This window comes from Squalius cephalus (genome assembly GCF_949319135.1).
Source record: "Squalius cephalus genome assembly, chromosome: 8".
NCBI classification, from domain to species: domain Eukaryota; kingdom Metazoa; phylum Chordata; class Actinopteri; order Cypriniformes; family Leuciscidae; genus Squalius; species Squalius cephalus.
This window is the reverse complement of record NC_137129.1, coordinates 16,401,080-16,427,667: the sequence shown is the minus strand read 5'-3', so window position 1 is coordinate 16,427,667 and position 26,588 is coordinate 16,401,080. Positions and strand designations below refer to the sequence as shown.

Below are 26,588 nucleotides of genomic sequence, written 5' to 3'. Positions count from 1 at the left end.
TCCATAAATCCCTCTGTATTTTTTTCCCCATCTAATATGTGAACACACCGAAAAAAGAATTTTGAACTTGGCTTTATCCAATCCAATACTTTTTTCTCATCTTAATGTAGGTAATCAACTGGGAAAGTTTCATGGTGATATCTGCTAGTTAAAAATGTTACCCTATTCACCTGTAGTGTCTCGCCTAAAAGGAATCGTTCACCTAGAAATTAAAATCTGGTCATCACTTACTCACCCTCAAGTTGGTCTAAACCTGTATGAGTTTGTATGAGTTTGTATGAGTATGTATCGGTTGACGGTAGCCATTGACTTCCATTGTATTATTTTTTCTACTATTGAAGTCAATGGCTACTGTCAACTGTCTGGTTACCAACGTTCTTTAAAATATCTTATTTTGTGTTTAACAGAAGAGGAAGAAACCACCCCTAAACTATCCCTTTAAGCACAGGTTTACTATAAAGTTTAATAAAATAAAATAAAAAAGTCACTAAAATGTTAAATCAACAAGTCTCAATGTGTATCCTTAAATTGCGTGGACCTTAAGTATGACCAATGTATTGTTGCATAAAGACAGCCCTTGATGGAGTTCAGCCTGGTTTTTCCTCCAGAGCCGTCTGTTGTGGTCATCACTCACAAAGCACTTAGTGAAATATTGACGTGCACTCAATGATGATGCAGCCACTAGTGCAGCTGCCACATCGTGGTCTGAATATCGACTTGAGTCGGCAAAACCCAGTTCGTCTCCACAATAACAAACACAGTCGCCTAGAAAAACACCTTCACGTTTCCTCCACATCTATCTGAAGAGCAGAACGTGAGAGGTTCTGCTCGAAGCCATTGTGCTGGTAAATGCAGTATTATCACAACACCCTGACTAACTCACACTGACAGAAATAGACAAATCACATTTTAGAAAATTGGGCTGTTTTTACAGGTTGAATCTGTGCATATATGTTACTTGTGACTTTATGACCTGCATTTACATTTGAACTGAATGCTCCGCAAAATACCTCATCCAAACAAGATCTTCTCTCTATCTGTAATTTAGGTCAGCAGCAAAACATAGTATCAACCATGCATCCTTATTCATTGTAAAATGAATGGAGGGCAAAAATTTAAAAGCTGGGTGAGAACTACATTAAAAAGTAGAAGGCAATAAAAATCTTCCAAAACACTACCAGGAAGTGCAAATGAGTATATACAATCAAGTTTAGAGTCAGTTAGATTTTAAATATATATATATATATATATATATATATATATATATATATATATATATATATATAAATGACTGGAGTATTGACTGCTTAAAATTTACATTGACAGCTTTTCTGTCACAGGAATAAATTACATTTTAAATTATAAGAAGAGAAAACAGTATTTTAAATTGTATTAATATTTCACAAAATTATTGTTTTTACAAAATTTGATCACATAAATTCAGCCTTGGTGAGCATAAGAGACTTTTTCTCAAAAACAATAAAAAATTGGGTAACGCTTTATAATAACTGCACGCTATTAATCATTAGCTAAGCATTGATAAACAGTTAATTCATCATTTATAAAGCATTAATAGACATTAATAAGCAGTTTATAAATACAGCTATACATGCTTAGTCTTGATTTATAAGCATATCTATAATGTGTTTAAAGTGTATTTTCATACTTGATCAATTTATCATTTCTAAATGAAGTATTGTTTTATTTACAAACCAGTTATTTAGGAGTTGTCAGTGGTTCATAAGATCACTTAGAAAGTTTAAGTAAATGATTAAAAAACTATTTAAATGTACATTCATACATCTTAAATATTTCTAGGTTCTGTATCACTGTGTTGTGTTTGTTAACTTTTTCTGTTTAGAAGATAACTGAGCCTTTAAATCTCCTTTGGAAATGCTTTACAAGGGATACATAGTCCCCACTTTAATGAGCTCACAAAAATAGATAACTGATCACTACTAAATGCTTTATAACTACCTGAATTAACCATGAATTACAGTAGAAATACATGTTAATAAAGCATTTATTAACACATTAAGTAACTATTACTATGTCTGAATAATAAGATGTGTGAATGTACATTTAAATAGTTTATTAATCATTTACTTTATAAGTGATCCTATGAAACACTGACAACTCCTATAACTGGTTTGTAAATACTGCAATACATAAGGTTTTATTAAACACATTATAGATATGCTTATAAATCAAGAATAAATCATTTATAGCTGTATTTATAACTGCTTATTAATGTCTATTAATGCTTTATAAATGATGACTGTTTACTAATGATTAATAGCGTGCAGCTATTATAAAGTGTTACCAAAATTTTTACTGACCCCAAACTTTTGAACGGTACTGTAAAGTGTTGGAAAGTTCATCATTCTCTTGGGTTAATGTACTAGCACAGCTCACTCACCCTCTGGGTCCAGTTGTGAGGTACTTTGACTCTTTTTTCCCAGTCCCACCATGGCGGCCATCTTCGCCCCGAAGCTGGAGCGCCTCTTCTTGTCATCGTCCTCATCGTCATTCCTGCCCAGCGAGCACATGTCTCCACCCACACTGGAACTCTTGGTGATGACGGAGCCAGGGGTGGCCGTCTGAGCCCTGTGTTTCATTTTAGATGTAAACTCACTGTCAGCAATATCAGAAGGAAGTGATATAGGAACAGGGAAGGAGAGAAGGACAGGGACAGGAAGAGAGAGGAAGGGACAGGCTTAAGCTATAGGATTTAGGAGCAGGGTCAAAGGTGAAGGACAGTCACACTGGTATGAGCATCAACATGACCAGCAGCTATACAGTGCTGCAGGGATGACATATTTTTCGTAGGCCAAAACCTGGAAACAAGTTGCAATTTAGCACTTCCAGTTCCATCGGACTGAAGTCATTGGGGATTTGAATGGTTTTTTGGTTAATAGCCTGAAATAAGTTCTGTGGTTATTTTCATATTTATTCTACAACATAAACTATATCGGTAAAGCCTGGAACACACCAAGCCGACGGTCGGCCATCGGGCAGTTTTTGTGCGTCGGCCGACTAAGTTTCCTCAGTGTGTTCCGCACCGTCGGCTGAAATTGGTCCTCGTCTGCTTTTTTCCGGCCGATTCGACATGTTGAATCGGCGTTGGGCTGTCGGTGAAAGAGGGAACTCTGATTGGCGGTTCAGCTTAGTGCACGAGAATAATAGCAAAACAGCGAGCAAAGTCAAAACGGTACAGATAGAAGGCTGTTCTAATGTTACGTCATCTTACCAGAGTGTTCCTTGGTGAATATTTCAATATTAACACGAGAGGAGTGAAATAAAGTGTTTAGAAGGATTGATATTCAAAACGGTAAGCACGCACTGCTTTGTTTGCGTTTTGTGTATCTGCAGCCTGCAGCGTTGGTTTCCCTTTTTGAATGACGACTATAGACGAATATATCTGCAGAAATAGACAGTTGTCTCATTTACACGCATTCTAGCTAACAGTCGGCTGTAGTTCTCTCGGTGTGTTCAAGTGCACTTTTTACCCCGACGCGAGGCGACAACACAGTCGGCTTTCATCAGCGTTAGTTCGTCGGAGTCGGCTTGGTGTGTTCCAGGCTTAGTACCCCCTTTAAAAAAAAAAAAAAAACAACCTTTTACTTGTCTTGAAAAAGGTGGTTGCTAACAAGTGTCTAAATAGAACTACAGAGGTTGTCTGGGACATTAAACATCTTCATGCTGAACAGATAAATACTCACTAGTCTACTTTCACAGCCTCGTGTTTTGTGCTCTTGCAAACTATTGTTGTTTGCAAAAACTAAATGTTTTTTAAAGGGGTCATAATCTGCATTTTATGTTTTTATAATGTTTCCTGATTATATTGTTAGTCTGATTTTTCAAAGATCATAGTTTAGAAATAAAAGGCCATTTTCCACCCTGATTTTAGCCATCTGATTTGAAAGCTCTGTTGGAAGGGGTGTGTCTGCTATGAGACTTGAATGTAAACGTCCACTGCTGTGATTGGCTAACATCTTTGCATATGAAATAAGTATTATATGAGGAACTCTCTCAAAATTTTTTACTACTTTTTTACTATTACAGCTGGCAAGATTACCTAATCGTGAAAAGTGTTGATTATAGCATTATATTTTGATCTACTCCCATTGCATGAAATGATGCAGTGATGAGTATTGTAGCAGATGAGAGATATGTCTTTGGAGTGCATGAATGCAGTGATCTAGTCAATGCAACTCTGCACTCTCACAAATGCTTTCATTATAACTAACAGTTCAAACACAATGAAAATAAGAGATGCATTAAGCAATGTAGAAAGTGTCATTAATTATAATGGGAGTTTTGGCGAAAGTCCAGAACTCAGTCACTGATAAACTCAAGCTGTGTGATTGACAGCTACTGCGATTATAAAGGTCAAGTCAAGTCAAGTCAAGTTTATTTATATAGCGCTTTTCACAACATAGGTTGTATCAAAGCAGCTTCACAGTAATAAATTAAAACAATACATCAATGTTTGTTTCTAGTGGAACGTCCACGTTTGGTAATGCTGATCAATGGTATCGTTGATTGATTAATTCAATTAAATATCCCCAAATATCCCCAACTGAGCAAGCCAAAGTGACCTAATGGAGAAAAAAAAACCTTGGGAGAACCCGGGCTCAGTCGGGGGCCAGTTCTCCTCTGGCATTTATGAACTAGAGACCGGATTTAACTGTAAGATTAAAAGTATTATATAAATGCCTGGCTGAAGAGATGCGTCTTTAATCTAGTTTTAAACTGGGAGAGCGAGTCTGAGCAACGAACAGTATCCGGAAGACTATTCCAGAGTTTTGGAGCTAAATGTGAAAATGCTCTCCCTCCTTTGGTGGATCTGGATATCCTAGGTATGACCAAAAGCCTCGAATTTAGTGATCTTAAAGAGCGCGATGGATTATAGGGCGATAGAAGATCGGTTAAATAGACTGGAGCTAAGCCGTTTAGGGCTTTATAAGTCAGTAGCAATACCTTGTAATTAATACGTGACTTTATAGGTAACCAATGTAGAGATGATAAAATTGGTGTTATATGATCATATTTTCTTGATCTAGTAAGAACTCTAGCGGCGGCATTTTGGACTAACTGTAGCTTGTTTATTGAGGATGCAGGACAACCAGCTAATAAAGCATTACAGTAATCTAGTCTCGAGGTCATGAATGCATGAACTAACTTTTCTGCATCAGAAACAGATAGCATATTACGTAGCTTAGCAATGTTTCTAAGGTGGAAAAAGGCTGTTTTTGTAACATATGAAATATGATTTTCAAAAGACAGGTTGCAGTCTAGTATAACACCCAGGTCTTTTACTGTAGAGGATGAAGTAACAGGACATCCTACTATGTTAAAGTTGTATTGTGAGAGGTTTTGTGGGTGGTTTTTTGAACCAATAAGTATTACCTCTGTCTTGTCTGGATTCAATAAAAGGAAATTGCGCGTCATCCAATCTTTTATATCTTTAACACACTCTGTCAATTTGGATAATTTAGCGTTTTCATCCGGCCGTGATGAAATATATATGTGAGTGTCATCAGCATAACAATGGAAACTAATTCCATGTTTCCTTATAATATTTCCAAGTGGCAGCATATATATTGAGAATAATAGAGGGCCTAAGACAGATCCCTGCGGCACTCCATAGTTTACTGGAGTTATGATCGATTTTTCTCCATTTAAATAAACAAAATGGTAGCGGTCAGATAAATATGATCTAAACCAGCTTAATGCTTGTCCTTGAACACCAGTATAATTTTGTAGTCGATCTAAGAGTATTGTATGATCTATAGTATCGAACGCAGCACTAAGATCAAGTAAAACTAGTATTGAGATACAGCCTTGGTCAGAAGCTAAAAGTAAATCATTTGTGATTTTAACGAGCGCAGTTTCAGTGCTATGATGCGGCCTGAAGCCAGACTGAAACTTTTCATAGATGTCATTTTCTTGCAAGAAAGAGCCCAGTTGAGAGGACACAACTTTTTCTAGTATTTTAGACATAAAAGGTAGATTTGAAATGGGTCTATAATTTGCTAGATTATGTGGATCTAATTGTGGTTTCTTAATGAGAGGTTTTATAACTGCCAGTTTAAATGTTCTTGGAACATAACCTAATGATAAAGATGAGTTAATAATATTGAGGAGAGGCTCTTCCACTACAGGTAACACTTCTTTCAATAGTTTAGTTGGTATAGGATCTAATAAACATGTTGTTGTTTTAGATGAAATGATAAGTTTATTTAACTCTTTTTGTTCTATAGTTGTAAAGCACTGTAATTGTTCTTGCGGGGTGATAATTGAGGCCGAATTATAAGGCGCGATTGAGGATTGAACGTTTAGAATTGTGGTTCTGATGTTTTCTATTTTCTCAGTGAAGAACTTCATGAAATCATTACTACTAAACTGTAACAGAATATTTTGTTCAGGAGACATCTGTTTATTTGTTAGTCTAGCGACGGTGTTAAATAAGAACCTAGGATTGTTATGGTTGTTTTCTATTAGATTGCGGAGATGCTCAACCCTGGCCTCTTTTAGGGCCTTTTTATAACGTGACATACTGTCTTTCCACGCGATTCTAAAGACCTCTAAGTTAGTTTTTTTCCATTTACGCTCTAAATTACGGGTTTCTCTCTTTAGAACATGCGTAGTATTGTTGTACCATGGTGCTTTACTTTTCTCTCTTTTTTAGTCTAATGGGTGCAACAATATCCAATGTACCAGAGAGAATGGTGCTCATAGTGCTAGTTAATTCCTCAAGTTCATCTGTTTGTTTGGGTTCACTGAGCAGCTGAGACAAATCAGATAAGCTATTTGAAAAATGATCTATGGTGGATGGAAGGATTGTTCTGCCTAATCGATAACGCGGCGCAGCATGATATATTACAGGGGTACGTAATATGCAAGTTACCATGTAATGGTCAGTGACATCTTCACTTTTTGGAATGATATCTATATCGGTTGGATCGGTTCCATGTGATATAATTAAATCGAGTGTATGATTAAAACGATGAGTTGGTCCGGTAACGTTTTGCTTAATCCCAAAGGAATTGAATAAATCTGTAAACGCAGCCCCTAGCGCATCATTTGAATTATCTACGTGGATATTAAAGTCTCCAACAATTAATGCTTTATCGAAATTAACTAATAGGTCTGAGAGAAAATCTGCAAACTCTTTTAGGAAATCAGCGTAAGGCCCAGGCGGTCTATATACGGTAGCCAAGGCTAGAGATAATAGGGATGTTTTTCTAACATCTAAGAGCGTAACATTTAGTACAAGTACTTCAAACGAAATAAACTTATAGCCCGTTTTCTGAGTAACATTGAGAATATCTCTATAGATTGTTGCAACACCGCCGCCACGACCAATCAGACGGGGTTCGTGCTTATAGGAGTATCCTGATGGAGTAGACTCATTTAGACCGAAATAATCATTTGGTTTAAGCCAGGTTTCAGTAAGGCAAAGTACATCGAAGCTATTATCTGTGACTATTTCATTTACAATAACTGCCTTAGGTGTGAGTGATCTAATGTTTAGAAGACCTAGCTTTAGAAATTGTTTTTGATTACTAATAGCAACATTTTCTGTTTTAATAACAATTAGATTTTTTCTAGATCCTGCAGTAGATTTATTATTTGATCTCACTAAACGAGGAATAGACACAGATTTTATGCAATGTTCAACACTATTTATATCAGTTAAATTGGTGCAGCAGAGACTATGATTTGGACTTTTGGTTACTAGTCAAAAGGTATTTAACGTTTTGGAGATGTTATCTGACAGAAGATCCGATCCGAATCTGCTTGGGTGTAAGCCATCAGCACGGTAAAGCCTAGGACGCTCCCAAAACAGATTCCAATTATTTACAAAGAGCAGTTTCTGCTCAGTGCACCATGACATTAACCATTCATTTAGCGCGAATAATCTACTAAACTTTTCATGACCTAGTCGGTACGTGGGAAGCGGTCCTGACACAATGATCGTTATATCAGGCGATGTGCTGCGTACCGTATCGATCAGATTCCTGAAGTCTTTCTTCAGAACTTCCGTCTGGCGCAGCCTGATGTCGTTCACCCCCGCGTGCAGGACAACAGTTCCGACGCGCTCGTTCAGAATCTAGGGAACGCGAGCGGCGATTTCAGAGACACGAGCACCAGGAAAGCAGTGACTATGCACCTTACTTTTATTTAGCGTAGCGTGTACGTGTCGAACGATGGAATCGCCGATGATCACAGCATCGCGTTCTGTTTCGCGAAGAGGGGAGAAGCGATTTTGTGTTGATATCTCGAAAACCGGGAGGGTCGGAGAGAGTTTTCTTGGTCTAGACCTGACTCGCGTCTTCCGCTGCGGAACTATCCAGGCTTCGTGGTGGCATGTTGGAGCCGGAGTGAACGAGACCATGGCTGATCGCGACCTCGACCTCGACGCTCGGGACCGATGTTGAGAAACGCACGGAGTAGACGAGGTCGGAGTCAGCGGGTTAGTAACGTTAATCTCTGATTTGTGTGCATCGGCGCGTGATGTTTCAAGAGCCAAACGCCGGTCTATCAGCTCGGCTTGTCTCACTAAAAGGTCGTGGATCTGTTTCTCAACAGCTTCCAGCTCAGACTGCACAGCGTGCAGCTCAAATGTGTCCTCACCTGCACCAAAAGGTAGGCTACTTACATCTGATATATTTGCCATTTTAACAGATGGACAGTACGTTAAGTTAGCAACGACGCTACCAGTGATGCTATCAATATTAATACTAATTTATGGCTTAAGTCTTGGAAATAATCCGTCTTTTTAGTGGTACGGGTGTAGGGTAGACGCACGATAGGCGAAAAAAAGATGTTTGTTTGTAAATGAATGCGGAGAAGACGCGTTCAGCCGTGATCCACGGACGTAACCTATAAGAGTATCCAGCGTTGGATCACTAGGCTTGAGACGCGTCTGCTCAACAGTCCGTGTTGTAACTATGAGGTGAGGAAAAGTAGAAAATGTTCGTTGTAAGTGAGTTTAAAGAGAAATCAAGAATTATAAATCAATCGATGGAGCTCCAAAGACAACAACGCGTTCAGACGCGACGCATGCGCATTCGAACCTAAAGGGAGCATTCTTTGATTGCATAAAGGGAGCATTCTTTGATTGCTTTCTGTGTATAATTTATTATTATATAATTTATTCACAATTTAATAAATTTAATCACAATTTAATAATTCACAATTTAATATACTATTTATTATAGTATAATTTATTCACAATTTAAATAACAGATTATTTTAACATTAAACATTAATAAATTCTGTAACAAATGTATTGCTCAGTGTTAGTTTAAGTTAGTAATGCATTAGCGTTAACTGATGGGACCTTATTGTAAAGTGTGATTTTGAATCTCTGAGTTTGATTGCAGACTTATTTTGTAAAAAGTCATAATGGTGTCATAAGATGTAAAGACTGTGTGCTGCTGTGTCTATTTTGAGTTCACCTGCCATGAGAGATTGCTGTAAGTCAATCTCTACACAATTAGTTTAATAAATCAGCATTAGGGTTAGCATAATTTAATTTAATTGAAAAGGTCTATTCCAGCATATGTTGTAGAAAGGTCAGGTATGGACAGAGACTGTAATATGAAGTATTTATCCACAGAGGCACAGTTTGCAGAAAGCTTGTATAATGACCTATTTTAGTGACGTGAGACAAGCTCTTGAGTCAAACAAGGGGGAAATAATGAGACAGTGACTCATCAAACTCAAGCTCTCTCTCTTGAAAAGATAGGAGAAGATGGCTTTAGGCTACTAACATGAGATTGAATCCTGTGCTAGTGATCTGTCTTACTAATATAAACGAGAGATTACTATCTGTTTGTTTTTCTGTGAATGGAAAGTTATTGAGTAAACTTTTTTTCTGGGTTTGTATCTACCATATGAAAATACTATCAGAAGACTTGTATGAGAATTGTTCCATTGACACTGAGTTAAAATATTTCTACAGCCTTGAAGAGGATGAAGCTGTTTCTATGACAACTATCTTCAACAATAATCTTTGCTCTGAATGTTAAAGTCTTTATTAGGCAGGATCATCAGACATTAAACACTGTAACACCATACAAACTGACTCAAATGTACGTGTTATTACTTTTTTTAAATGCCTCTACAAACTGATATTGCTTTGTATATTGAAATCAACAGGTTTCAGCAGGTCCTATTATTGTATATGCCTACAACTGTCTAACTTCTTAAAATATATCAAAACAGTCTGAACAAACTATCTTATATTCTTGAAATACTGTACTTAAGATTTTAGACAATTTTTTGTCGTTTTTAACTGTACTTTTAACACTTATATGAAAACTTTAATTTTATGAAAAATATGAAAATATGCAAACGGTTAAGATTAGACTGAAAAACTCCTTCAGAAGGAAGCTCCTTCAGAAGGAACCTACTGCTCTTCCTTCAGAGCAGTAGGTGCTACACACAGCCAGAAAAAGCACAAGGTTTGACAGCAATTTTGCTTTAATCATTAGTTCTTCTGCCGTTTAGTAATGTGACAATCACAATTGTATTTTTTCAGTATTTGGGACCGAAGAGCTAGCCTGACTACGTCAGACTTCGTACTTCCGCTCAATTTCATTTCGCTTCTGTACTTAGTCTGAGACAGCTTCAGAGCTTTCTGTTTGCCACCGGTCTGGAAACAGCCGGGCCAATCAACGAACAGAGGGCGGGCTGAGAGCCGTGACGTAGACGCTGATTGTACCGTGGATGCGTAGATTTACTTCACTTAACCTGCAAAAGTCGTTCACAGCCATGTTCACTCCGGTATTTCGCTCGATGGTTTTGTTTTTGCATCATACATGTGTTTACAGTGGAAGTTAAATGCGGCTGAGCATGCGCATAACACACGCCATAACCAAACGTTATGTGATTGGCTTACGGGTAACCAATGATTTTAAACTTCAGACAAGCGCCCCCCCGCGCGAGAGAAAACACTTCTCTATTATGCCATTCCAGACTCTGTCTACGAAGCAAAGAGAAGTAGCAGAGTCTGGTATTACCAGGCTACCGAAGAGCAGGTTTTGAAGACAATTACATTATGTCTTCATAGTGCATCAATCCTTGTTATTTTATATCAATTTAATTTTGATGTCTCATGAAATGACCAGTCTAAAGTTTTTTATACATACTGAGAATATTTCATATTTATACATATGATGTCTCTACACTACCATTCAAAAGTTTGGGGTCAGTAAGATTTTTGCTGTTGTTATTATACGGCAAAGATGCATTAAATTGATCAAAAGGGACAGTAAAGACATTTATCATTTCTATTTCAAATAAATGCTGTTCTTTGGACTTTCTATTCTTTAAAAAAAAAAAAACTAAAAAGTATCACAGTTTTGAGAAAAATAGCAGCAGAGCTGTTTTTAACATTGATAATAAGAAATGTTTCAAAATCAGCATATTAGAATGATTTCTAAAGGATCATGTGACACTAGACTGAAATAATAAGCATATGAGACTTCTTTCAAAAACATGACTTAAAAAAAAATATTACTGACCCCACATTTTTTAACAATATACTATATATAAAGTACTATAGGCTCGTAGTATCATTCACTAGAACTGAGTCCCTGGAGTATTGGATCATACAGTTTTAAAGTTGTTTTTAATGTCAACAAGTTTTTAATGTTGTTTATATGTCTATGTGGTGTTTTTAATATGCTTTATGACAAAACATGTGCAAATTCCTAATTATTTTCTCCTAATTAAAAGTGAATCAGTGAACCAAAGACAGTCTCAAAAACGAGGTTTGAAATCGACTGTTTCTTATGTCACAAACTACCTTGTAACCAATCACATCAACGTGTGGGCGGGCTTTAGCATATCAATACTATGCACTGAAGCAGGGGAGTCTCAAGAGTAGCCAGGTTATCCCGATACATTTTTCTGTTGATATGAAAAATCGGGTACATTTAGCAATATAAAAGGTTAATTATGTATTTGATGTATAACACAATGCTATGACAAATTATATGCCTTTCTCTACTGACGTTCTAAGTTATTCAAAGCGTTTCTAAAGATACTGATATTTCGAAGGCAGACTGAGATTGCAAACGCGAACATGGTTTGTGTAATATTAGCAACACATCATTAGCTGTTTGATAACGTAGTCAATCAAAAAGCTAATCATATTAATTACCGCTATGTGTCCGACATTGAGCGATATCACTGTGCAGTAATTTGAGTAAATTTGACCAAATCTCTGAGCTTGTGTTAGTGAGTGGAGGTGGGCTTAATTTGGATATTCATGGATCTGCATATACTAAATTAAGCAAGGTTGTAGAGTTACGTTCAAGCTATTTTAAGGCATGAAGAAAAAAAATTCAATTCAGGAAAAAATGTTTAAATATGGCATTTTGGTGATCAAAGTTTTTTGATCAGTTTTAAGGGATACAATTATTAATACAGGGGGATTTTAAGGGCCTTATCAGTCAAAACAAATGAAAATGGTGGGTTGACCGAAGGACTTCATGTGACAAAGGAGGACTACGGCTAACTATGGCATTTCATCTTGGCACTTAATCTTATGCTGCAGCAGCTCAGTGTGTTTGTGGAAACTTGAGAAACCAATGAAGACAGAGGAATAATGCTGAATGTTTTCATTTCCTGTGTCGTTTAGGCAGAAGCTATGAAATCTAATGATTGTGTCTGTATGAATACACAATAACTTAGATAGGAAATAACCTTGTATTGCTATGACAGTGGCATTTGACTATGAATGAGACTACCCCTCATTAAAGCAACATGAATGGTCGTCATACAGTCACGTAAAACAGTAAGAGGCATAAAACATTTTGAAGAGCACTAGTGCTGTTTTGAAATGACTGTAACCTAATAAAAATGCAGTCTACAGTACTCAACATCTGTATGAGTGCACAGAGTGCTGGTTATGTAATAATTCATGCTACTGCAGTTGCTAATTGGTGAAAAATTCAGTTGACAACATTAAAATTCTATTTTATCTGCTGTAACGTTTTAATGATCACAAACACTTCATCTATATTCAGTTAGTGACCCACAAATGGTACTGAAAACTTATTGAAGTGGAAATTGGTGGAAATGCTTGAGAACTTAAGCTTGTTTCTTGTTTTTGCTCTAATTGGAATGGAGATGGCAGCTGTTCATGCAGAACTCCCCAGGGTTACTAAGATGACAGTGATATTATGCAAGACTCAAACTCTTTTGGGACAATATGACGGATTAAAGGGCAGTGGAGAGTGGTGCCATCTAGAACTACCAAACACAGTATTGAATAACAAGACATATGCACTGAAAAAAAGTGAAATAACTGTGTCATTTATTTAAAGTGCATTTTTATGTTGGTCTAATCTAAAAACAAAGTTCCCTTTCAGTCTGTCATGTTCGAAGTTAACTCGATACTGATGTATGATGAGCCCACTTAAGAGCCCACTCACCCTCGGGTAGCAAGAAATCAGGCCATTGAAGATTGGCAAGTGAGATTTGCATGCCAAGCCACTCCCCCGGACATATGGGTATATAAGCTGGCTGGCAACTCGCTCATTCAGCTTTTTGCTTTGGAGCCGACCTGTTGTTTCTACTCACACTGCCATCCGCCTTCGCTAAAAAGAGGCAATGTTCTTTGGAGAAAAGGCGCATTCAGCTACTCAACACTTTGAGGCAGCGTTCGTTGATGGTCCATGTTCTCTCAGTGGGGACATGACCATCATGATGTTAAGATCTAAACTCGAGTACCTTGAAAAAGTCACATCGGTTAATAAGAAGGGTGATCTGCGGATTGTAGAGGGCGTTCTCCCACCAGGCCAATCCCCACGGGCCTCCCACTCCTCACACACATTGCGAGCTGTAGAGCTTTACGATGAATCCACGGGTCCTTCTTATGGGGGACCTAGCTTCTCATTCGGAGCTCCTGCGGAGAATCAGTTGTCGATTGCTGCATCGGAGGGTGGGCTTGAGTGATCCAGGGATGAAGACTCTGCAACGCTGCCCCCTTTAGGGAGAGCAGTGCAGGTTGAGTCGGACCCAGAGTTGACAGCCATGCTTTCCCAGGCAGCTGCAAGCGTCAGGCTTGAGTGGAACCTTCCACCTTTGGCGCACCACCAGGGCGGTTTGCGCTCACGTTGCAACTCGTCCGCCTTCTCCTCCTCTGGAATCAGCAGCAGCTCAAGTTGCTCTATGCCATTTACATCCCGGGCGAGCTCAATGGTGCGGCTGATGCGCTCTCACGACAGCTCACACTCCCGGGAATGGAGACGCCATCCCCAGGTGGTCCAGCTGATCTGGATTTGATTTGGGGATGCATTTAGGTAGGCCTTTTTCCTTCTCCAGAATCCTCTGATTGGCAGATTTTTTACTCCCTGACCGAAGGGACCCTCAGCACGGATGCGCTGGCACACAGCTGGCCCCGGGGTCTATGCAAGTATGCGTTTCCCCCAGTGAGCCTGCTTGCATAGACACAGTGCAAGGTCAGGGAGAATGAGGAACAGATCTTGATGATTGTACCATACTGGCCCACCTGGACCTGGTTCTCGGACCTGATGCTCCTGGACCTTCTTTCTCAGAGACAAGGCACCATATTGTACCCGCCTCAAGATCTCTGGTACCTGCAGAGACCGCCCAAAGTTCTCACCACTCCTTTTCGGGACCAGGTGGTGAACTTGCAAGTGCTGCAAGTAATACCTTTGCGAGATTTGATAATCTCTGAGTAGATCCAGTTTCCAGATCCAGTTTAATACCATGTTAATGGTATAACAGGTAGGTGGCTGGAAAACTGGCTCGGTGTAGCAGGTGCAGCGGCGAACCCTTTGAGGTTCCAACAACATTCTTGGCAGTTGGAATTAGAGGAGGAGTCTGACGCTAAGCCCAATACTTGTGTACATGTCAGCCCCCTTGGTCAGGATATGGGTACTGCGCTAGGTGCCCATAAGTAGTCAAACCCCCTTGGGTAATATCATATGTGTATTCTTCCACGGAATGGTTTCCCCGTTGGTTAACCTATGTCCTTCCCTTGACAGTGTCTGCTCTGTCATAGCTCAGCGTTTGTAGTAGTTCCATCCCTTTCCAGGTAGGACCTACCACAGAGTTTTCTTCCATATGTAGTACTGCCCCAACAGTCAGTCCATATGAGTATTTCACACGTTACCTCCCTACGGGCAGGATGTGGCCTCTATAGCGTCCCTTTCCATCTAGACTCTGCACACTTCCCCAGTGTTATCCAACCAGTCATGGCTGAATAGGATAAAGCAGAAAGGAACAGTAGCTATTGATCTTCCCCTTAGAAAGTTCTGTCATTCCGTCCCACCAGGTACGGAGGTCTGTTCGACTTACATTTTGAGCTGGGAAGGGTCAGCAGTTATGGCACTTCCCATAGGGAGCCCATACTTCATTATCGACGTAACATTGAATCTGACTGACTAAAAGTGAACATTTTGTTTACTGTTGTAACCCTTCTCCTATATAAATGCTGTTCTTTTCAACTTTCTATTCAACAAAGAATCCTGATTTGTTTTTACATTGTTTTCAACATTGATAATAATAATAAGAAGAAATGTGTCTTGAGCAGCAAATCAGCATATTAGAATGATTTTTGAATGATCGTGTGACAGAAGACTGGAGTAATTATGCTGAAATTTAGCTTTGCCATCACATGAATAAATATGTATTCAAAAAGAAAAGTTATTTTAAATTGTAATAATATTTCACAATATTGCTGTTTTTTCTATTTTGAATTAAATAAATCCATCCATGGTGAGCAGAAGAGACTTATTTTAAAAACATAAAACAAGAATACAGCAAAATTATTTAACTAAACCAGGTTTGTGACAAGTTAATGTGTTGCGCCTTTAGACGTTTTTTTTTTTTTTTTTTCATTTAACATTATTAATCAGCAGAATAACTGATACTGATACAATATCTGATCTTACCTTTTTATATTCATATCCAGGTGGGAGAAATATTTACTTTTTTTGGTAAATACTGGTAAACATTCTTAGACATCAGTGCTTTGGCTCTCGGGGCCCAGGATTCCCATCTATGATGACGATTTTGAGTGTTAAGGATTTTTTCTTTTACAAAGTACTACGGCTGACCCAATGGAAATGTAAAACTTTTCTAAAATAGTATTGTCCAGACCTCCACTAGGAAGGAAATATAGATACCGGATCTCTTGGAACTTTATCTTAATACCCCTCCCCTGATTTAGGGGCATGATCAGACTGGGGAGAACATTAGCTAAGGACACAAACTAGAGAACACTAAGCTGGAGGACATTAGCTAAAGGACACTAGTTGGAGGACATTAGCTAGGTTTATGAGACACTCTGCTTCTAACCTCTCAGGTTCCTCCTGTTCTTCCTCCTCCTCTGGGTTCTCAGTAGACAAACCCACCCCCCCTTCATGCCCCGCCCCCAGTGCGCTTGCTGTAGTTGATTCCACCTGCTCTTCCACAACAACAGCGCCCTCTTCTCCCTGACTCGGAAGGGCCTCCGCACGGCTGACATATACATATACACGGACAGTCAGAGAGACAAACAAACACATAAACCAAGCCATGACATCATGAAAGGAAGCATGCAGGAAAGAAAAGACACAGAACAGACAGCCATGAGCTTGGCAGACATGCAGATGATGAAAATAAAAGAAATCTTTAACAAGATAACAGAATGAAAGTGTGAAAATAAATTAACTCTCCTAATTCTGTGACCACAGAGGCCACAGAATGATGCTGTCATATACTTTGAGATTCTCCTAAGTCTCAATCCTTCTGTTAATGGGTTAATCCAATTACAAAACATGTCCAATTCATATTTCAATAATACACTTTAAGCTTATTTATAAAATGAAATGTTTTTGCTTTGTATTGCAAGATTCATGAAAAGTAAGCTTTTCTACACAAAACTCTAATAGGACACTAATGTGTCGTGAAAAAGTCTGCTCAATTCTGTGATATGAAAATAAAACAATGTTATATAATTAAATTAATTAATTAAAATTAATTGTTAAAGAAATTGATACTTTTATTCAGCAAGGCTGTATTAAATTGATCAAAAGTGACAGGTAAATCTTGTACATTTTTACAAAAGACATCTATTTTAAATAAATGTTGTTATTTTGAATTTTCTATTCATCAAAGAATCCTGAGGAAAAAAAGGTATCACGGTTTTCATTGATAATAATAAGAATCATATTCAAATGATTCTGAATGATCACGTGACACTGAAGACTGGATTAATGACTGCTGAAAATTCAGCCTTAGCACTACAGAAATAAATTACATTTTAAAATATATTAAAATAGAAAACAGTTCTTTTAAATTGTAATACAGTTTCACAGTATTAATGTTTTATTGTATTTTTGATCAAATAAATGCAATCTTGCTATGCATAAGAGACTTTTTTCCAACCACAAACTTTTGAATTAGTAAAAAATGTTTGAATATATGCTTGAATTAGTATATATTTATTGCATTATTGATATGTTTAAAACGTTATGCAGAATATTTGTTTCTCTATTGATTTTGAGGTGAAATATGTCACCTATACAAGTCTATTCAAAAACATGTGATGTCATCTCAGCCATTGGTAAACACACTCTTGGAAAGTTCAGAGGTTTGGTTCACTTCGCATGTAGGCAGAGCCACACCTGAACTCATCAGAAGCACAGTAAGTGTGACCAGAGGGTTTGTCCATGGCTGAAGATACATCCACAGGTATAACAGGTCAGTGGGTTTATTGTGTGCCTACCTGATCCTGCGGCTCGCTCGCACCCTTTCTGATTGGACAGACATGTAGCTCGTGCTGCTAAGCCGAGATGCACTCGACATAGCGGACACGTCGCTTACATCACTGTCCGATGACCTCATGGAGAGACTGTCCATCCCCTGCTGTGAGAAAAAAACAAACAAAAAAACAATGCTGATTATTACATTAAAATAATGTTGCACAAACTGACTTCAAAATATAAACGAAATAAATCTCAAACATGGCCCAACAGTGCTCAACACACTTTTTCAGCTGCATTGGTTCCGGAAGTATTTTTCCATTCATTTTTTCCACAGGGATTTAAAAAAAGTGTTTGTTAAAGCATTATGCCATGAAACAAACCAATCAGTTATGAGGTGAATCACTACAAATGTTTTTTTGAAGCAAAAAAATATGACAAAAAGACAAAGGTTTAAAGACTGTCAGCTTTAGTGGGGGAAAGAACTACAATCCCATGAAGCATTGCAAATGACAAAAACTAAACTATTTATTTAAAGTTGTTCATTATATCTATAGAAACAATAGTTTTTGAGTGTATTGCAAAATTTGCACAAATAAATATAAATTTATAAACTTAAATTAAATATTTAAGTATTTTGAGTGTAGGGGTTGCGTAGAGCTTTGTTGGCGCGATTTGCCCGCTTCGTTTCTCTGATTGGTGGAATTTTCTATACAGCATCATGGGCAATGTTTTTAACCACACATTCCACTGATAAACGTGATTATTTTAAAATAAGTTGAAAACATGGAAAAGATGGCTTAAAAAAACATAGCCTATATCATTGATTAACAACCTCAGAGCTCACAATAGGTTTGTCTTTAAAGGTTTTAAAGTTATTGTTATAAATCAGTTTCCCGTGAAAAATGAATGTTACCAAAACGCGACTGTTGCACTCTAGAGTTTGATGTTAACATGTTGCTAAGCTAACACTAATACTCTTATAACCATAAAAATCAGATCACAGATCACACAAATAATTATTTTAACTACAGAATTAAATTAAACATCAGTATATTTTTGGTCAGAGGTTATTGACACCATCAGCCATCTTGGATATATCTAAGATGTTTTGGAATGCATTCTGGGATTGAATTCCATTATCCAGGGTTAGATTTTGGTCCAAGTGGTTTGTCTGTCCTTATTTACAGTAGAAAGTGCATTGAATATTGTCTTGGTAGGCAACTCACTTGGTTTTAAAATAACCAATAACTAAAATGTTTATAAAAGTCACAAAGGATGTCATATCCCAGAGCACACACAGATCTATCCTGACAGTTTTTATATAACTTCCGTTATTAATAATCAAAACAGAATAGAGGACCAAGTGAAGCGTTTGTAACATATGCAAGAATTATGGTAAACAGTGCACACGTGCCTCTGTTGGAGATCAAATAAAAGAGACGTGTTATATAACTACAGGATTCTCAGTGCTCATCTTTTCTTATAGTAAACTCAACACGAGTCATGGTGGTATATTTCAGCAGTATATCAGGAACACGTTTTTTACAGATACTTGACACTTTATGTAACCACGAGGAACAGCTAATCAGTACTTAATATAATGTCTATGTGAGGGCCTTTATATTGTGTCCTAACCAGGCACAACATTGTGTCCTAACCAGCAACACACAGTAAATCATTAATGTTAATCAGAGAGCTTTTGTGAAATATTATTAGAATTTAAAATAAGTGTTTTCAATTAGAATTTGTTTTAAAATGTCATTCATTTCTGTGATGGCAATTCCAGTCTTCGGTGTAACAAAATCCTTCAGAAATCATTCTAATAAGCTGATTTGCTGCTCATGAAACAATTCCTATTATTATCAGTGTTTAAAAACAGCTGCTTAATATTTTTGTGGAAACCGTGATATATTCTTTTCAGGATTCCTCGATGAATAGGAAGATTTAAAGAACAGTATTTATTTGAAATATACATATTTTGTAACATTATAAATGTCTTTACTGTCAATTTCGATCAATTAAATGCATCCTTACTGAAGAAAAAATATTAATGAATTATTTTTTTAATCTTACTGAACCCAGTCTTTTGAACGATAGTGTACAGGCTGTAAATTACGGACTCTGAAACAATAGATATACTGTTTAAAATGAAACAAAGTGCAAAAAATTAACTGGTAGTTAAATGTTATTGAACGATGTCTTTAGTTAATGTGATTCTCTACACCTAAACTTACTTTGTTTGGACACATGTGTGAACTTGAGAAGAACTGACTTCAGTTCATGCATCTAAAATCACCAAAACACCAGGTAATTAAAAGTTGTTGCACAATTGCTGATATTTTGTATCCACATATTTTGGGCCTGTTGTGATGGGAAACATCTTATTGTATCTGGTCGGGACACAATGTAAGGGTGGAAATTAATTTTACTCCAACTGAAGAGAACATTCCTTACTGCAAAGTAAACTATTCTCAGTCCACTGGTGACAAAGGCCAAACCTCTGGCATCGGACATGTTTGCTTAAAATATCATCAAAGGGAACTATGCAGCAAATGATTCACTGGCTGAGACTTTTCGTCTCTACAGGCCAGGGTTATTCTAAAAATTAATGAAGTCACCATGAAGAAAAGCTTCAAACAAACAGCTCCTCATCTATTCTCAAATATTAAGGATACAATTGCTTTACTGTAGAAAAACTCAAGCAATGACAGAAAGAAACATACCTTTGATGGATCCTTCAAAGTGCCTGTGTGACAACAAAAGACAAAAAAGTTAGATGTATTGAAACTCATTACAGAAGCACAGTACTGTATGTAAATGAGTAAATGTTGCTTGTTGATACAAATACACATCCAACAAACTCCGAAGCGACACACATCAGACAACAGAAGTTATATGGACAGCGTTTTTTCAACAGTAGGAAATTATAGCTGATCAAGTCCAACCCAAATAAACAGATGTGAAAGAGAACACAATGCCATTAAGCAACTGAATGAACATTTATTTGACCAGTCATTTAAAGACCCTATGAAATGGTTTTATGAATGCAAGTTACACATGTCTGAGCAGGAGATTATGTCATCAATAATTCTGGCAGAAAAAAAAGTACTGTACAGTATATCTGCTAAAGATTTACTTTGTCGGCTTTTAGAAGTACACTTGCATATGATAAGATCAAAGCTAACACACATGAGCTCGTAAAAGAGTAATGGACTAAAAGCCACTAAATAAATAAATAAATAAATAGATAAATAAGTAAACAAATCACAGATTCTCTAAGGAATAGAGTACAACAGTGCAAACCAACTTTTTCAACGGCAATGGTTCCGGAAGTATTTTTTCCATTAATTTCTCCGATAGGGATTTAAAAAAGTCTTTGTCAAAACAATAAAGTATTTTGAAATCAGACAAAAATACAAAGGTACAAGACTGTGTACCATACGGCTTTAGTGATGGAAAGCAATGCGAACAGCATAATCAAATGATAAAATATATAAAACTACTAATTTAACATGTGATTATATATAAAACAATAATGCATTAAAACAATGCAAAAACATGCATATTATATATAGAAATATTTAAGTATTTTGAGAGCGTGACTCGATTACGTGGCGCTTCATGGCTGTGGGTGGAGCTAAATAGATCTTTTAACACAGTTTTGCTTGTTATGCTCTCTGATTGGTGGAATTGTCTGTACAGCATCATGGGTAATGTAGTTTTTGGAAACAAATGATGCTGTTAAACAATATTATTTTAAAACTAAAAATGGAATTTTCACTTTGGGAACCCGACTGTTGCACTCTATTGAACAAGCAAATTCAATAACATTCAGCAACCATCAAGAAAAAAAACCACCCATATTTCAACACTCATTATTACTTCAGACTTGATTTAAACACTAATGCCTGGGGACTTTGGTCTCATATAGAAATAACTTACTAAATTCCACATATTTTGCCATGTCAACATTTATGCAATGAAGTAAAACAAATCTGTCTGAAAGATAAGACATCATATCCTAATTCTGTGAACCACTGAAAAGACTGGAATAATTTTGAATGCTGGTCTTTAATGTGATGCTAGTGTCTCCACTAGATTGCTTAACTAACTTAACCAGCATGACTTCCTTGGTCTGGAAAAGTTAGTTCAGCAGTCTAGCTTGTTAAGCAAGATGGTCTAATGGATTTCATTAGAAAGACAATACGCGCTGATTCTCACAAGCTTTGTAAATTCATAAAGATCTAAGCTGGTGTTTATGGCAGGGTGTGCTTAAACGTGCACACTTTAAACTCTTTACCCTTCAAAAGTTTGGACTCTACAAGATTTTTCAATATTTGTTTTAAAGAAGTATTATGCTCACCAAGGCTGCATTTATTTAATCAAGCATACAGTAAAAACAGTAATATAGTGAAATATTATTACAATTTAAAATAAGCAAGAACAGAAAAACATAATTATTTAAAATAGAAATCTTTTGAAACATTATACATGTCTTTGCTGTCACTTATGATCAATTTTAGTCCTTGATGAATAAAATACTGACCCCAAATTTTTGAACGGTGTAGTTCCAATGTTTTAAACTCTTTTAATAACACTACCCAACCACACACACACACACACACACACACACACACACACACACACACACACACACACACACACACACACACACACACACACACACACACACACACACACACACAGTTTTGGAGGGGTTTATGTTAGGGTTAGTCTAAATTACCTGCATCTCCATTCTCTGACACTGTTGACTCTGACACTACTGCTGATGTGTGGATGAAACACAAAATGAGAGGAAAACATGACAGTTTAAACAGACACATGACACACAATGTTATGATGGAAACACACACACACACACACACACACACACACACACAAAAGGATTTTAGATGAATTTCAGACTCAGAAACTCATCACTCATGCCGAAACAAACATTAAAAAAAGATCTGAGAAATCCAACACCTCAGAAAAACCTTAAAGCATCAAAAGAATGTACTGAAGTGTATTAAGCAAAGGTTAATGTTGAACATACGTCTCAAACACAGGCCACCATCTATGCCCTATTTCCCCCACTGCATAGCCTACTACATGCAACACTACAGTAATGTCTAACATAGCTCAATGGCATTATTGATTCATGGTTTATTGTCTTAATTCTTCTTTTATTGATTTTAATTGTTTAATTTGAGAAGCACAATCAAATATATTCTAACGCTAAAATAACAACAAAAAGGCCAGCTCTTAATTCATATTTTGAAATCATATTAGCTTTCCAAAAACCCACAAGTCTCCAGTTTTATTTTACCAGACGAATGATACAGGTGCTATAAAATTACTGTTAAATGTAGTTTATTCTGTTCTTCTGTTTTTAATCTTTCAGTATTCAGATTATTCAGATGTTTATCATAATGTATCAAAATTACAGATTCTAAATATATCAGTGAGAACCGTTCATCTCAGCATCAATAAAAGTGTTAATTACTACCTTCCTTCTACCTATTGCCATTAGTGATGATGACAAAGAACAATTAGCAGTTCAGTTCTACATCTATATAAATAAAATCTATCTAGCTATATAAATAAAGGTGACTTGACTAAATCTGAAGTGAATGACATGAACTCTAATCAACACAACAGGGACATGCACAGACATTTTTAGGAGCGGTGGCCCAAACCAAGAAAAAGGGCACCATGTTCTGTTGTGTTTCTTTGGAACTATTTTCAATAGAGCAAAAACATACCGAATTGACATTATTATTTCTAAATAACTGAACTGAAAATTGTACTGTTGTATAAAATCAATATCACATTTGCAATCGTGCTCATAGGCCATTCGAGAAAAAAAAAAACTGCTCTCTTGCTCGTGTGATAATTTGTTAAAAAAGAACTAATTCGGGGGAATTTTTGCTCCCATATCTTGAATTTTGAGTTATTATTATTATTATTTTGGCTGCATTTCCAACCCTGATCTTATTACTATCTTTTCGCTTAGTGTTGTACAATTAAAATGTGTTAATCTTAAAAACAGACAGATTTTAACTTACAATTGCAGAATAAACTGCTTGAACTTCAGCTGTACGGTATTGTACTGTGCTTGTACTGTGTGTTTATTCATCAATCCCAATAGACATTTTCAAGCACTGTGTGATTAGCTCACTTAAAGTCCCCCTGTGGTGAATATTAAGTTGTTTCTATGTGGTGTTTTTGATATGCTTTAAGACAAACCATGTGAAAATTCATAAGTCAACACCATTGCTGAGTATTTTCTCTTTAGAGGAACCAAAGACAGTCTCAAAAACGCAGTTTGAAATCGCTGGTGTTTCTGACGTCACAAGCTACCTTGTGGATCTCTGAGCTGGTGAGTGGACGCGGGGCTAATTTGCATATTCATAGAACCGCGTATACTAAATGAGGCAAGTGTGTAGAGTTACATTCAAGCTATTTTAAGGAAAAGCTATTTCAAGGGATTTTTTTTTTTTTTTATATGTCATATGATCAAAGATTAGTTTCAAGAGATAAAATTATTGACTACAGGGGGACTTTAAATATTTAGTGCTGCTTCATAAATGTATGCAAAATTTCATGTTGAAAAAATGGATTTATAGTGCTTTTTCGTGTCGCAACGTGTTGTGTGCTCAGTTCAGTGTGAGCCGCGCTGCAAAAATCACCCTCGTCAGAAAGAGGACAAGTCAAGCATTAACGAGACTTAAAAAGCTCATGTTGATCTATTATTCGCAACCCATAATGAGAATAAACACCAATAAATGTATTGATATTTTTTGCTTGTTAGCACACCAATACTGCAGACGCTTATTTAACCATGAAAGTCAGAAACCATGATTGCGTTAATATATGAGTAATTATGAAGCATGGGTCTCCTCTAGTCCGCTACTCTCTAGGGAACTCGGAGCACGGTACATGGAAAGCCGGACCAGAGTGGATCTGGAGCTGCAGATTCATTACAGAATGCATTTGGCGTGAATTGAAATCCACTCCACTCATATACAATACTCTGCCTGCTAGAGGGATACCTCGGCACAAGAGGGCAAAGGGGCAGTGGCTCAGGCCCCGTAGCTACCCGTAACTGCAACGCAACATTTGACAACCTATATCACTGAATAAAAATAGTGATAACCCTATTTACAAAATAATTTTGTAGTTGGTTTACAGATTAATCTGAATTCACCTTGAATCGGACTTGTAAGCGCTTCCCAGTAGGCAAACACACCATACCAGTTTATTACCTGTTTGATGTTCAAATATACCAAAAAGTTTTAGAACACTAATTTTTTTTTATATTTTAGTAATCATGCTGTATAGAGCTGTAACTACAGAGGGTTCAGTCTTAATAAATAACATGGCAGCAGCAATAAGAGCAGCAAAAGAAGAGAGCTACATAGCAGAAGAAGGCTGCAATCTAGTTCCTTTGGAAGCGCACTAGTGTTGATCTATTCTACTAAAGGCAGATGAAGACCACAGGTTGTGGCATACCAGGAGCTTTCTTCTGCTGGTCCTCCCATGTCACCTCTGAAGTTACAAGACAAGGAGAAAAAGTCAATGGTCCTAGTTAACAAAATTGTTAATTAGATGTGCATACTTCAAGCCAGCAGAGTGCATATATAAGGCACATTTAGCATGATTAAATTACAATTATACGCCGTTTACCCTCATAGTTCCAAAAAATCCATAAATCCATTTCTCCATAAAGCCAAAAAAATAAATAATAATACTTTCCTTTTTCAGTTTTCATTATTCATGCATATTATCATTTGCAATTATTAAAAAATGGAATTTTTTTAATTAAATAGTAATTTAATATTAGTATGTTTATTTAATCACTTTTTTAAAAAATTAAATTTTAATTAAAAAATATAAAAAAACTTGTACTCTAACTCTGAAAGTCTATAGTTGATTTTTGAAGTCTAGTTTTTAAAAAAGGAGTGTCATTGAGCCATCTACAGGTGAATGAAGGTACTTGGTTTACACGAGTGTCCAGTGGCTTCAAAAACATAACAATTATTCTTAAAATAATAACTAATCCCTCAAAACTAAAAAAAAAAATAGCTCAGCTTAGTGCAGAACCAGAATTTCTAAACATTTTCAATAACATCACTCTTAATGACATCACCAACACAATCATAGCGTAAATAGGCTATGATATAAAAAATATATCGGATACAAGTGTAGCCGTACAAACGTCAAGTACTGCAAACGTATCTACTTAAACATCTACTTTTCTAAATCTCTGCAACACAAACACACTGTAAAACATCACTGAGAGATTCACACGGTCACACACACTTGCCTTTCCTCCCATTGACAGGTGGGGGAGCTACAGGCTTTTCCTGGGATTCTTGTGTCGGAAATGGCACATACATAAACAGAAGGGGAGTTTAATCATCAGTATTTTCCACAACCACACAGGTACAGTCTAACCATGCTAAGACACACACATATGCACACTCATGCTCCTATGAAGCTACGAGCACTCAATCTATGTTCAGAACAGCATACTACTCTTACTATTTGTGCGGAATGCAATTTCTAATACTGTTTATGATTGCATACTGCATACTGTTTGACATACTATTTTTAAGTATCACAGGAAGTATACAGTGTATACCAGGGGTGCAAAAATACTTAGTTCCAACCCCGCTCCAACAAACATACCTGTTAGCTGGATCATGTGATCATCTTTCTGACATCATTTTTAAATGTTATTCAAAGTACATTATGAAAAATACTTCACTTGTTACATATACATGCAAAATGTTAGCTATATTATTGAAATATAATTAAATAATTGTTTGTATTAAAAAAACC

At 36.7% G+C, this 26,588-nt stretch overlaps 1 protein-coding gene across 1 annotated transcript in view; it reads right to left on the bottom strand.

The window, feature by feature from the left end:
• rims2b (regulating synaptic membrane exocytosis 2b) overlaps nucleotides 1-26,588 on the bottom strand; it is a 171,960-nt gene that overhangs the window by 17,769 nt on the left and 127,603 nt on the right. Inside the window, exons 33-39 of the mRNA XM_079878271.1 lie at nucleotides 26,071-26,118; nucleotides 25,257-25,292; nucleotides 22,486-22,527; nucleotides 20,465-20,487; nucleotides 17,762-17,901; nucleotides 16,351-16,512; nucleotides 2,420-2,607 (exon numbers count right to left, since the gene is read on the bottom strand). Of these exons, the coding sequence (XP_079734397.1) occupies nucleotides 2,420-2,607; nucleotides 16,351-16,512; nucleotides 17,762-17,901; nucleotides 20,465-20,487; nucleotides 22,486-22,527; nucleotides 25,257-25,292; nucleotides 26,071-26,118 (639 nt within the window). The remainder of the gene's footprint in view (nucleotides 1-2,419; nucleotides 2,608-16,350; nucleotides 16,513-17,761; nucleotides 17,902-20,464; nucleotides 20,488-22,485; nucleotides 22,528-25,256; nucleotides 25,293-26,070; nucleotides 26,119-26,588) is intronic.